Genomic DNA, 14,693 nt, shown 5'->3' on the forward strand with positions numbered 1-14,693 from the left:
ACCATCATAAACCGATTGTAGCATCTAATAACCAGGATTGAAAAAAACAAGTTTTATATTTAACAATACAAAACAAACGATTTATTTGCTCAAAAAATTATTATTTTATTTTAAATAGATTTTTAAATGTTTTTTTATGTTTAAAAAATAAATATAATTTATTAAAATCTTTTGTTTCAAGTTAAATCTATTGGTGCACTTTAAAGTATATTAGAGATATTGCTTGTGAATTGTTAACTAACATATTAATTGTATAAATTGTAATCTAAGTACAGTTTTATGTTTTTTTTTTTTAAAAAATATGTTTAAAAAAACGTTTGAAACGTTGATGTAAAAAATATTTTAAGCAGACCATTTATTCAAAACATTTTAATCACGTGTTTAAAATAGTTTGTTTAAGACACATTCCAACCCTGTTAACAACAGACCGTTGTATAATCATTTTAGAAATGTACCGTAGAAATTTGTCTAAAAACATCTTAAATTGTATTACATTTTTCTCCCCATCTGTGTTTTTTACGACATATTTATTATATTCATTTAACGTTTGGATATTTAAAATATAAATTATAAATATTATATTCTATAAATTGTTTAATTAATAATAATTTATTATTTAAGACGTTAAATTTGGTTAAGTCGAAATAATATTTTCTATATAAAATTAAAAGAAACGTTTAAGAATAATATTGATGTTTATTTTACTTTTTTAGTAAAAAAAATTACCACCCCCGTGACAAGTCATCTCATGTTCGTACCCGTCTTTGCATCATAACACACAACTGCACGGACTCAGTCGATTACTGTATGTATCATTATATTATAATATTATATCGTATTTTTGACTCACGTGTCCCAATTCTTCTTCCTTGAGCGTATCCACGCCAAATTTGGGTAATCGTTCGCCTGCGAAACTGTTTGTGTGCGATAAGGCCCTTTTAACGCCTGATATATGCGACATCGGCGTCACTTTGGATTTAATTTCTTTTTTCTTGGACTGTGCGCCAGATTGTGAACTGGTAGACGCACCGGAGGATAACGTCGCTTTATTAGTGGTTTGTCGTCCCTCATCTTGTTGGTTTTCATCGGTATGCAGCGACGGTATATCCAGCTCCTGTTGTTTGTCTGAAATATATGCGACAAAGACATATTTATATTAAGTCTCATCTGCACGTACAGTTCTTAAATTCCAGAAATTTTTGTCGAAAAATAATCTTTTTTTTTTTTTTTTAAGGGAGAACTGCAGGGTCGTCATGATATATTGATATTTATAATTATATTTATATTTATACTATTATCATTAAAATTACTTACCAAGAAACGTAGAACAAATGTATTCAGATATTTGATTTCCAGATTTACTAGATTCGGAGAAGTGACTAAGCTCTTTGTTAAGCATCCTTTTGAACTATAACATAATTACAATATTTGATTTAATTAAACAGCTTTATATTTTTAGTTAAAATTAAATTTAATCATCTCGTGTTTGAGAAATTTCAAAATGCCAATCGTCAATAAATATATATTTTTATATAATATTTTATAAATTAACCTTTTAAAAGCATACCTCATAAATATTGAACCATTATAGGTTTAAATGAATTTTAAGTAGGTACTTAGTTTTAAAAAAATAACTAAAACATAATGCGTTTTAATATATTATATCAAAACAAATAAAATGTTTTTTATAGTTGTATATTTTTAATTAAAATTCAACGAATTCAAACTTTTTTTAAATTTATATTTATTAAAAATTATAGGCCTATATACTTTTTTCTGTATTTTTATTAATAGTATTACCTAGGTTTTTTCTATATTTATTAATGATATTAAATATCAGTTAATATTTATTACTCTACAAAATGTAAATTTTCTATCCTAAGTAAATAACTCACTTGAGCACAACGTGTACATTATTTTTACTTAATAAATTCATAAATTAATAATTTAACTTTTTGCAGATCGAATAAAATAAACGTAATATAATATAATTAAATCATACATCTATTGTTTTATTTTGTTATAATATATATTGTAACTTTATGAGTGAATTTGAATTGATAGAGCAGATTTAGGTAAGAGATTAAGGCAACCAAAATATTTCTTTACATTGTGTACTATATACTCAGTACGCATTAAAGTAAGTTTCAGTTAATCATTTACTATATTATACTCTGGATAATATAAAAAATGCACATCGGATATTTTTTCTACAATGTCCTTCCAATTCTTTACAATAATATTTTTCCTTTGTATTAAAATATAACTGGGTATGTATAGTGTATACCTATTTATAAAATAAGCTGATGCTGTGGAGTTATGGGAAATTTAATTTACGTAGAAAAAAACCGAAATCGATTTCTTGGATATTTTCCACTTGAGAAATGTCTAGCTATCTTCGCGTTTGCAAACAGGGTGGCCTCAGACTATGTGAATATAAATTGGCCATGTTTATGCTGTGGGGTCGCGGGGGTTAGTACACCGGAAAATAATGATAATGATACAAATAAAATATAAAAATATAATTCTATTTTTGTATTTTATTCCCAGACAGTTTGTGCATTAATTTCAAGTACTAGCTCGCATTTTTAATGCAAACCGTAGTCGTCGAAAACCGTTCGCTACTGCATAATTTTCTCAATTTTGTATAAACCAATTTTATATTTTGTTTGATATATATTAATTTCAATATAAGGTTGCTTATTATATAATTTGATTATTATATAACGTTTCGAACACTAGAAATGACTCCACTTAGCTCACCCACTATAATATTTTAATATGATAAAATGTACTCGGCATAGGTAATTAAATAGTTTGTACCCCATTAAATGAGTATGAAAAATAATAGGTTTACATATATCGAGAAAAAAACTTTTCTATATTATATACGTATCTTTATTATGATATATATATTATATTGTGAGACTTGATTGGAACTGTCCTATATTAATCTTACAAAAAGATCATTAAGAAACCGTTTACGTTTGTAACGTCACGTTTGTATTTTGCAAAATGTCTTCAATGATCGAAACGCAATTGTATAATAGCAAAATGTACATCACCAACCAAGTTACTATAAAATAGCATATAATTTAACCACTACCGTTTCCAGAAAATTGGTTTTAGATCCTGACAGAGCTTAATGCTTAATGCTTAATGCTTATATTATATAATATGTATGTATGCATGTATGTATGAGCGCTAATCTAGTCTTGTAAAACCCACGAGAAGACAAAAATTACTTAACAAAATACCATTTATAATATGCATTACATCCATTTTATAATACATACAGGGAACTAGTTAAAATTAATAATACAATTTTTATATGATATACGATATACTCGACAAAAGTGTTCTTAAATATGATTGTATAATGTATACTTATTGAAAATAATTAAATCTGCATGGACATATGTTTATTATAGTTAGCGAGTAATAATTAACTACAACAATAATCAAAATTAATTAAAAACATAAAGATGTGGAGATAAAATATATAATCTTATTATAATATTAAAACATTTAGAGATAATTTAATCAAAAATCACAAAAAAGTTGAAAATTAGAGCGACATATTATTTGATCATCATTTTTTCTGGTAATTTCTAACATATATTATTATCTAGGTATATATTTTATATAAACCTAGATAACATTATTTTTTATAAAGAGAACTATAATATTATACATTTTATATACTTGTTATAGTATCATTATTATTTAATAATTAGTAGATTATTATTATTTCTTACTAACGTATTAAACTACATGTTACATGTATGCATGAAACATACTATTTTATTTTCCTAACGTCTATTGTGTATACTGTATATGGTCAATGAGAAAAAAATGACATAAATATTTTCAAGTATATAATGTGACATAACATTACATCATCTGCGACTATAACTTTACTTTATAATTTATTTAAAAGAAAAATAGGAAATAATATATAATAATAAAATGCTTATACATTTAACTTTTGATTTTAAAAGCAGTAATGTAAGATTGTATATACCTTTGATGATGCCATGTCTGAAACTGATCTATGTGTTTGAATAGTTTCCAATTGATCCAAACACCAATCCAGTTCCTCGATAGTCTCAATGGACATCTTGAGATATGCATCATCTGAAAAATAATAATAAAAGAATCGTCATTTTAAAATCATCAGAAAGCTGGCTTTTAATTAATTGATCATAGAGTACATGTTATAGAAAAAAAAATTGTATTTATTTTGTAAAAATTATATTATATATCAGCGACTAAAAATATGATATATCAAATGTTTTTTAAAAATTATTAAAAACTCTCTAACAGTACTTATTATTTTAAAAATAGAACATGATTGTTCTCAAAATAAAAATGTTATTGCGGTACTTTAATTGTTGATTTATTAATGTAAGTATATTTGGGAATAAACAATACTTTTGGCCTTGCATATGGATCTTAGTATTTTGGCGTACACAAAAAAAAAAAAAAAAACGTACCTACAGTATAGAAATAATAACCATATTTAATATGAACACTGGTTGAAGTGTTTCAATATCATAGTCAACCCAATGTTTTAAACGAGGTTATACCATCAATATTTCCTAGAAACTACAATTTTTTAATTGTTAATACATTTTGGAGTATCTAAAGCGTATACCACGTGTTATGATATGCTCACACATCATAATTTATTGTATATTTTATCATTTCGTTAAATAAAGTAACGGTCAAGTTGTCGCACGCAGATAGCCTTCAATAAAAACTTATAATCCCTATTGATCACTGACGAGAGAGACGATCTACATTGTTTGGCCACGTGGGAACCCAAACGCTATTGCGACCATATGGCACAAAGCGTTTGACCTATTTTCGTGTGCCGCCAAAGACAAGGGATGGTCCAATGAGGCTCTCTGTCATCGGGGACCCTGGCTGTCTTGATCACGTCGTCTTCTCTAGCGAGTGCATGAGCACTAGCCAAACCATCGAGTGCATGAGCACCAGCCAAACTATCGAGTGCATGAGCACCGACAAAATCTCAGTGCAGGCGCACCAGAAAAACGAGCAGGAGCTCTTCCCAAGACCCATCATACACCCCACAACTCAAGACTGCGAGTGACAGCTGGACTTCTTTTTTTTTCTAAGATAAAATCAGTGTTGTTTTTCTTATTTAAATTTAAGTTTTCCTTAAATCATATCGCAACTTGTATTATCTTACATCTTTCTCTGAGGATCGTACTACAGGTATACACCGCGGCGAACCAGGTAAGGTGCATGCCCTACATACTTATTGTCAGTACGAAATATTTTACTATTTAATTTACATACGGTGTATTTGGTCATATTCTCGAAACACGATCTCGAGAACCCTCCGAAGAACAGGAGGTAGGTAATAACGCAAGAACAAGTACATTCAATATTTATTAGTACCGGACTTACATACAAGGCTTGTGTCCCTTGCGTCAGTCCAGCCACGTCATACTCATAACATAGACCCTTTTATAATAATTTTGAATATTTTACTTTTTATTTTAATTTCTCTTATTTTTGTGTTATTACAAAGTGGCGCCCAACATAAGTTCAGTTCATTTGTTTATTTTTTCAAATAAACTGAGAATTGATCAAGTACACTATAGAGATTAGACAGTTAATCTATACATCATATTATATACTTACATTTATAAGAGATAGATACAAAAAATTATACATTTTAAAATAACAAAAAAAAAAAAAAAAACTAAAATTATTAAATCTTAAAAGATTTTTACTAAAAAAATCGGGATTATAAAAATATTCAAGAGAATTTTTGTTGCACTAAAAACTCAGAGTATTAAATCTTAAGATTTACCACAAAAATCGGGATTAAAAATAATTAAAATTTATATTTTCTTATAAACTAAGATTATTAAATCTCTTAAAAGATTTATATAAAAATCAGCAGGTTATAGTATTCAGAAGATTTTATTTTACCGCTAAACTAAAGTGTATTAAATTTAAAGTTATACTAAAAATCAGGATTATAAAAATATTCAGAGAATTTTTATTCACCATAAAAACTAAGTTTAATCAAAGTTTATACTAGCTAAAAATCGGGATTACTAAAATTGAGAGAATTTTTGATTTTATAAAACTAAAATTATTAAATCTTAAAGATTTATACTAAAAATCGGATTATAAAAATATTCAAGAAATTTTATTTTCTAACGTCAGTAAAATAAAATTGATTAAATGCTAAGGATTATACTAAAAAGTAAATAAATACTACTAAAATTCATATATATATATTTAAAGTTATTTAAATAAAAGACGGATTATAGTTATCGATTATTATTTTCAGGAGAATTTTATTTTCCATCAAACAGTAATATATTAAAAATTTATATATATTAAAATCATATTAAAATAAAAGGTGTTATAAAATATTAACGGGAGAATTTTATTTTACCGATAAAACTAAATCACTAAATCTTAAAAAGATTATACTAAAAACAATTTAAGAAAATTAAAATATTTTGTAAATCAAATTATTATTAAATGTCTAACAAACAAACAAAAATTTGGTGTAGAGATATTTTTATTTTCTCCACTTAGATCGAATAATTAAACCTTAATTAACAAGGTAGTTATAATATTTGTAGTAAAATTTAATTAATTGATTGAGTACTATTACCAATTCTAATTTAAAACAGATAATCTGGATAAATTGTAAATCTAATATAATTTAAACTAACATTTCACGCGGTTGGATAAATAAGCAATAAAAACTTTAATCAATTTAAGTATCTGACACAATTATGTTAATTCTGGTTTATCTGATTTAAAAATAATATAAATAAAAAAATAAACTTTATACAATATTAAAGGGAATCCAGTCAGAAAACTTTGAAACACAAATAGAATATCATGATTTATCCCTGAACCAATACACAACTTCAGCAAACACAATAATATACAATATATGTGATAAACAAAAGACATTTCAGGACCAAACAATTATTCTGGTCGATCTGGAAAGTATCGACTCGTTCTTAAAAATATGATGCTTGCCATCATATGAGTTGGTCAGAGTCTAAAGAACTCAGATTTGTTCAGTATTTTTATAGACTCCGCCCATACTTTTATGATATTACGGATGGTGGGAAACATGAATGGTAGAGCTTGGAAAAATTCAGTTAGAATTTGGGCCAGCAGCTCAAATGACGCATGCCGACAATGTTAAAACGGAAGCAGTGCCGATAACCACCGTAGTATATGAAGGTCAGAATCTATATGCAGACGCGTGTTGTTGCCAGAATGTCCCAGGAAGAAATGGTACACAATATAATGAAAGGCTTAAACCCCTCCATAGCGAGATACATAGGAATAATGGATAATGCTAACTTAACAGAATTAAAAAACAACGTACGCAAGTACGAAATGATTGAATTTATGATAACAGGTGAAACACCTAAATCTCAATTTGACCTAGAAACAGAAATAATAAAGTCCAAACTTCAACAAATAAACTCAAATAAAAACACAAAAGAAAATGAGATCGAAAAATTGCGCGATGAGATTAAAGACATAAAGACTATATTTAGTCAATTTTTAAACAAGGAAACAAATACAAATTATCAAGGTAATATTGTAGACAGAAATCCCTACGAAAATAATGATAGCCAAAATCAAAACAATTTCAATAACCAACAGTGGCATACGCAAATGCCTCAAATGTATAATATGCTGTATAATAATACAAATAACAAACAATATTGGAATACAGGCCCAATTCCCTTTAACCAATCATATTTCCCAATAAATTCGACAAACAACATGTCAAAAATAAATCATTTACCATATAAACAAAAAAACTCTACTACTCAAAAGAAACAATGCTCAATTTGCTCCAAAACAAACCATTTAGAAGAAAAATGTTTTTTTAAAAATAAGTCTGATGTAAATACTTGCCAAATTTGTAATAAAACTGGACATACGGCTAATAACTGTAACTTATACGTCAATAAGTCAAAAACACTAAATTGGAGGTCAAATACAGCTGAAAATTGTTCACCTTTACTTACAACATCATATAATCAAAAAATTAACAAAATTAATTCAACTTTCGACGATCTTTGTATCGAAGCTAAATTTAATAACATTACCTTACCAATAACAATTGACACGGGGGCAAATATATGTTGCATCAGACAAGAATTATTACCCGATAACTATATTATTACACCTAGTACAATAAACCTTTCAGGACCGGACAACAAACCACTATGTGTAGTAGGCATAAGCAATATACAAATAAAAATTAACAATAATTACTTCAAAATAGACACCCACGTTGTAAAAAACCTATCTAGTGCAATTATACTAGGTAATAATTTCTTAATTAAAAACAACGCTTTAATCGATTTCAAAGATAATAACATAATTCTAAATAACAACATAAAAATTAAACTTAAAATAAACAAGACAAACGCGTTAAATTGTATAAATAACAACGTGTATGTCAATAGATTCAACTATTGAATAAAATTATGTTTTCACCTCAAAAACTGTTTTCTACATTTATAGTTAAAACGAGTAGAGTACCCACTGTTCTGCAGATCAACAGATTGTATATTATACTGTATATAAATAATAATACATCATAGAACCTTATGAGGGCTATAATGGGGTAAATATTGTTAAAAGTCATTGGTCATGACACGTCACAGTACAATTATTATTTGTTCCGTTTCAGAGCTAATACTTGGTAAGTTTACGCAGATTATAGATGTATAGGCAGTGTAAAGGTACCCCCGTCCCTCACCACCACATTGGTATAAAAGTCGATAGTTTAAGCTGGTAGTATACTGTGACACTATACACGGCGGCGGCGTTTCTGAGGTCAAGTATCACATCTCAAACACATAAAACGTATCATACCTTTAACACATTTATAATGTGTATTATAATTTTATGACCTTAATAAATGATATTTTAACACTTTGATATAATATTGCTTTACAGTAAAGTTTTTATCGTGAATACAGTGGTTAACATTTCTTGTAATTTTGGTTTATGTACTCGCTGGCTGTGGTAGAAATAATAATTATGTACATAAAACATATGACATGTTACAGGTTTGAGACGCAATTTGATTAATATCATGATAAAATACGTATACGCGTGGCACTTGTCACGCCCTAAAAACAAAAATAAAAATAACGATTTCGAAAACAATTATTTTCATTTCGATACACTCTAGAGTCAACGAATGATGTTACTTGAAACAACTCCATGTTTCCGTTTTTATTTTTTTATAGTATTAATTACATTTTACATTTTGAAACTGATATAAGCATGCTTTTTTTCTCTTTTTCATAATAAATAATTCATCGACCAAAATATTTCATATGACTGTGCTGTGTAATATTCGAACCACGTTAATAATTTAAAATCAACACATTTATTCAATTACACGAATCCAAACAGTGCATTTCAAACATAATCTTTTTTTACGATCTTTCTAAACGCGTCATCAGTGTTTAGAAATATATATAATATATCATTGTCAATGTCGGTTCAACGAGCGTAAAACTATAACGTATCCCTATCATTTATAATCGAAACTGATCCTTTTCACATTGTTAAACACCCATAAGTTGCAACTACGAATCGAATGTCAATCACAACACGATAGTTTTACAAAAATATATACGAAATTTATAATTGTACAAATATTTGTCATTTACTAGCACTTGTATGTATTCTAATGATCAATGAGAAACATAGACGGGTTTATTTAGTTATTTAGTTCATGATACATTATTATAACATAAAAATCAATAGTTTTTTTAATCAAGAACATATTATTACACCTAGATATTAGCATTGTTTTCGCAAAAATAAAAAAAAGTCTTGGTTTCAATTTTCTTCCAAAATTATTATTTCACATTTAAGAAACACTAGTCATAATTTTGGTTTTATGTTATTCAGAAAATTATATTTTTGAAAATAATTGAATTGGTCAAAGCAGAATATTAAATAAACATGAATCATTTCACGAGTATTACAATAAACAGTTTAACAAATCACATTCTAATATTATTATATTTTTAAAGATTTTAATGTCAAATGTACAATCTAATATGTATGTATATATTTATTGAAATAATAAATTTCATTCAATATAATTATTTTATTCAAATAGTTCTAAAAATAAGAAAAATGCAATAACAAATTATAAAACTAAAACTGTTAACCGATAAAAACAATGAAATAATTGTTGTTGGCCAACGAGAATTGAGATGGTCACGAGAAGGCATCTCTTACATAATTTTGATAACTGAATAGTTTTTAAAATATAATTTAAAAAGAATTATATTTTATGGGGACGAACATCAAACCTTTTTCGTTTTATCGAAAACGATAGTTGGCAGAAAAGTAGATTTTTGTTTTGGTGGAAACAAATAACTCCTGACTAGACACCGAATAAACGACAAACGAGAGTACTTCTAAAAAACGTGTACCTAATGAGTTGACGAGCATATGTGTACATATTGCAGCAGGTGATGGTAACATAATGAATATTTACGTCGTTGAGTTGGACGCATAAATGTTGCACTGAAATCACTATAGCCGCACGTATCGTAACGGTGAAAAATCGCTGGTGCAGAAATAACACGATAAAAATACACTAATTGCCAGTCTCCAAAGCGGTTTACACGGCTTTGGCAGCGATTGATATTGCGTTCTCGAAAAGAAAACCTAACGCAAGTTTTTATATCGATTAGGTATCGAAACCGTTATCGGTGGCGAGTCGATTTTAAATACTTCAGTGAGCGAACAACACATGCACGTAGTTATACAAAACATAAACGTATACACGAGAAACCCGTACCGCACTTTTAAATAAACTTCGCGACTGCTGTTGCGGGTTGCGAAATGTCTAAACACCGGTGACTGACTGACAGGCGCCTATTCGTTCTGCCGTAATAACGATAGTGCGATTTTTCATTCGTTCACTTGATCGCAATCGATCCGACCCGTTCGCTCATGATATACACAACGATATAATATACACCGTATTCACTGCAACGGTGTACGGGTAACACACGGCGACGGATTCTCTTCCGCTTCCCATTAGTCTTGTTTTGCACCTACCCACTAAAAGTACAACACGACTTATTACACGGCCGTCGCCGCGGCGCGCTGGTCCGCTCGCCATCGAAAGTATCCACGAGTTCTCGAGTGCGATATATTACGAATAGTGCCCGACGACGTGGCGATAAAGTGTTGTGCAATATATTTCAGTGTGATTAGTTGTCTACAACTGGCCTCTAGTCGTTACGATATATATACACGATATTATAGAATACAGCTGCACCTAAGCAACACAATCTACTGACTTACTAAATTTAATTATGAACAATATTCATTAGAATATTTAAAGATACGTTTACACATAACGATTATCCCTAGATGTTGTACTACTAAGAAAAGAAAATGTTTTTAACATATACAGTTTTTTTTTTTTTTGTTTTTTTAATGGCTATTATAATTATACTTATTTTATTACTGTATTGATAATAATCGTTGTCTTGCTAGATATTCATTTTTGGTCAACAATTTATACTGACGATTGAATACAAGTTTTTCTCATTAATAATTTACACAATTGATTATAACTTTTTAAATTTTTTTTTCTTTAAAACTTTTATAAGTTCTTAGAAAATACGATACCTTTATACAAACTAGGCCAAAACTCAAAAGTAAAACTAAAGATACTTTTAAAAGGTAGGTCGACGGTTAAATTAAAATTTTTGAAAATAACACGTGATGGAAATCGCACCATCGGAATAATAGCGTGTAACACTAATACGATATTTTTTGTAGGTATAATATACAAATACAATGTAATAATTATTATCATACTATATAATATCCACTAAAATAACAATTATCGTTTTCTACAATACATGATTTATCAATTTTTTACTTTCTAAACCTAAAAACTACTTTTGATTTTGAGGGGAAGATAAACTAGATAGGTAATGAAAATGATGAAAATTACGGTCTGTATTTTCGACAGCATAACTGTACGTCACAAACGCTATAATATTTATTGTTTGAAGTAAGCAGATCAAATCAACATAACATCTAAACGATTTTCTTATTTGCATACTAGTACCTATTATATTTATAAGCTTATAGACTATATAGGTGAAAAAAAAAACAAAACATTTTTCTTTGTGATAAAGTAAATAATAAACAAATGATGACATATAAAATCATTAATGTTATTACAATCGATATGACTGGTCATCAGGTACATTATATATTATATTATATTAAAGGGAAAAGGGCAACATATTTTGACAATAGTGTTTTTGTAAAATATAATAATATAATTAACAGTATCTAACGATTATTGTTTTCGTTTAACTTCATTTATAACGGCTAAAACTAGTGGCAAAGCTAGAAAATTAATAATATTAAATAAACATACAGTAGTTTATTATTTTAATGATAAATGTTCGAAACGTTTAATTATTATTATGCAATACAATAATAATTTGATATTGGGATACTCTGTACAGTGAATATTTGTATACTGTATACATTATATTATATCGTTTCATTTTTTGTGTCCTACGCACCTACTCGATTACAGAACGATGAAATCTTCATGGGCAATACGAGAAAACCGATATTGAATTAATGTTTGATCGAATGGACAATAATAATACATTGTACGATTATGGACGACCGTAGGTGAACAACCAACTTTAAATTAAATAGGATGATTCATTAAGCATCTTCATCACCATTTTTTTTTCCATTTAATAATACATTTTATTCAAATTCTGGTTTTTAAAATTTTAATTTTCATGTATATTTTAATTTTTAAATTATTCACATATTTATGCTACATTTCAAAGATTTTCCTGCAATAATATTAATTTTTTTTTCAAATAATTAATCAAAAAATTAACTGTGAATAGTTAAGCAAATATATTTTTTTAAATATTTTAGGTAGGTATCTTAATGGGAATGTGTATGCGTAGTTTTTAAGTTTTTAAAATTTACACATCGAGGATAATAGTTTTTAATTATTATTTAAAACGCATGTGATAATTTTTAAAAGTACTAAGAAAATGTTAATACAATATAAAATGTTAATTTATGAGTATTAATTATACAAATATTAAAATTCTCTAGTATCTTCATACCTACATACTTATTAATTATTATTGTGGACCTAAGTTCACAATTTTAAATTACTCAGACACCATTCGTTTTTATTTCGATTAGGATTCATTATTTAAAAAAGTAATTTAATTGATATACAGTAGAACTTCGATTAACCGTCACTGTCGGGACCGGGGCTATGACGGTTAATCGAATAGACGGTTAACGGAAATTTTGCAAAAAAAAAACGTGTACATACATATACACACATTTATTATAATTTTACGTGTGTGTACTTTAAAAATAATACATATAAAAAAAATATAACATATAAATAAATTATTATAACACATATAAATTATAAACATCTCATACATAAACTACGAAAACACTAATACACACGGTACACACTTACACGTAGGCTGTACGTCGGTCACTGATTAAATTACAATACATACACACATAAATTTATAGTTCGTTTATCATGTTTATCGTTCATATTGGATATGTACATATTACAAACTATTTTTATACACTTTATAGTTACTGTGTTGGGCACCACGACGAGTTTATCACAATCGTCTAATCGCCTAATTATTTTTTTTTTCGGCGATGACCGATGACGGATAACAGAGAGTGACGGTTAATAGAAGTTCTACTGTATATATAATTTTTTTATTTTACAAATTGAAATACACAATCTTTACAACGTGGCACAATAAGCATTTGTTATATTATAATAGTAACATGAATATTTTGAATTAAGAAATCATCCATTGGTGACACTTGGCTGGGAATTAACAATGTCTAGAGTTTAGAACTTCGTTGTTAATTAATAACTTAAAAGAAAAAAAGGACAATTTTTATTTTAAAATATTATCTAAGAGTATACTTAAGGATTCGAAAACAGAATTTGAATAAATTCGATATTGAAAAGAAAATAGGAATTATCTCTATGGATTATATTGTAGACATTCTGCATATTCGTCACATTTTTGTCGTCATATATGACGTTAACAAAAAAAAAAAAATAAATAACTTTCAATAGGTTTTATCGATATACCTCATATAGTAAATTATTTATTCATGATGATAATATCCATCCATTAACCACCCTGTAGTATACTGTGTGGTTAAAAATATGTCTTATCGATTAGTTATTGCATAAATTGCTTATTTTTATATATAAACGTAATAACAATAATGTATTCGTACCTTTGATCTATGCCGCATACTACGAAAGTCATTTACATTATACGTCATATACATCTTATATAATATTATACCACCTGCAGCAAATTTATTGGTTTAAACGAAATCTCGCACGATGCTTGCACCAAACTTAAATCGTCAGCATGTAAAATCAAATTTTGCTTTGTATTATGCTGTTCCGCTATAACAGGATTATGTACCTATATAATGCTAAACATTCTTCGTTTATTTTACCGTAACCCCAAAGTCGATCAACATTCATAAAATAAACAAAAAGAGGTACCTATATATATATTATACGTAGACGAAAGACGTTTACA

At 27.6% G+C, this 14,693-nt stretch overlaps 1 protein-coding gene across 1 annotated transcript in view; it reads right to left on the reverse strand.

Moving 5' to 3' along the window:
- LOC112600982 (cAMP-specific 3',5'-cyclic phosphodiesterase-like) overlaps positions 1-14,693 on the reverse strand; it is a 79,310-nt gene that overhangs the window by 2,551 nt on the left and 62,066 nt on the right. The window contains exons 4-6 of the mRNA XM_025348356.1: positions 4,025-4,137; positions 1,315-1,408; positions 851-1,125 (exon numbers count right to left, since the gene is read on the reverse strand). Coding sequence (XP_025204141.1) covers positions 851-1,125; positions 1,315-1,408; positions 4,025-4,120 — 465 coding nt within the window. The 5' untranslated portion in view covers positions 4,121-4,137. The remainder of the gene's footprint in view (positions 1-850; positions 1,126-1,314; positions 1,409-4,024; positions 4,138-14,693) is intronic.

Source organism: Melanaphis sacchari, unplaced genomic scaffold, assembly GCF_002803265.2.
Source record: "Melanaphis sacchari strain LSU unplaced genomic scaffold, SCAv2.0 Contig73_pilon_pilon, whole genome shotgun sequence".
Taxonomy (NCBI): Eukaryota; Metazoa; Arthropoda; class Insecta; order Hemiptera; family Aphididae; genus Melanaphis; species Melanaphis sacchari.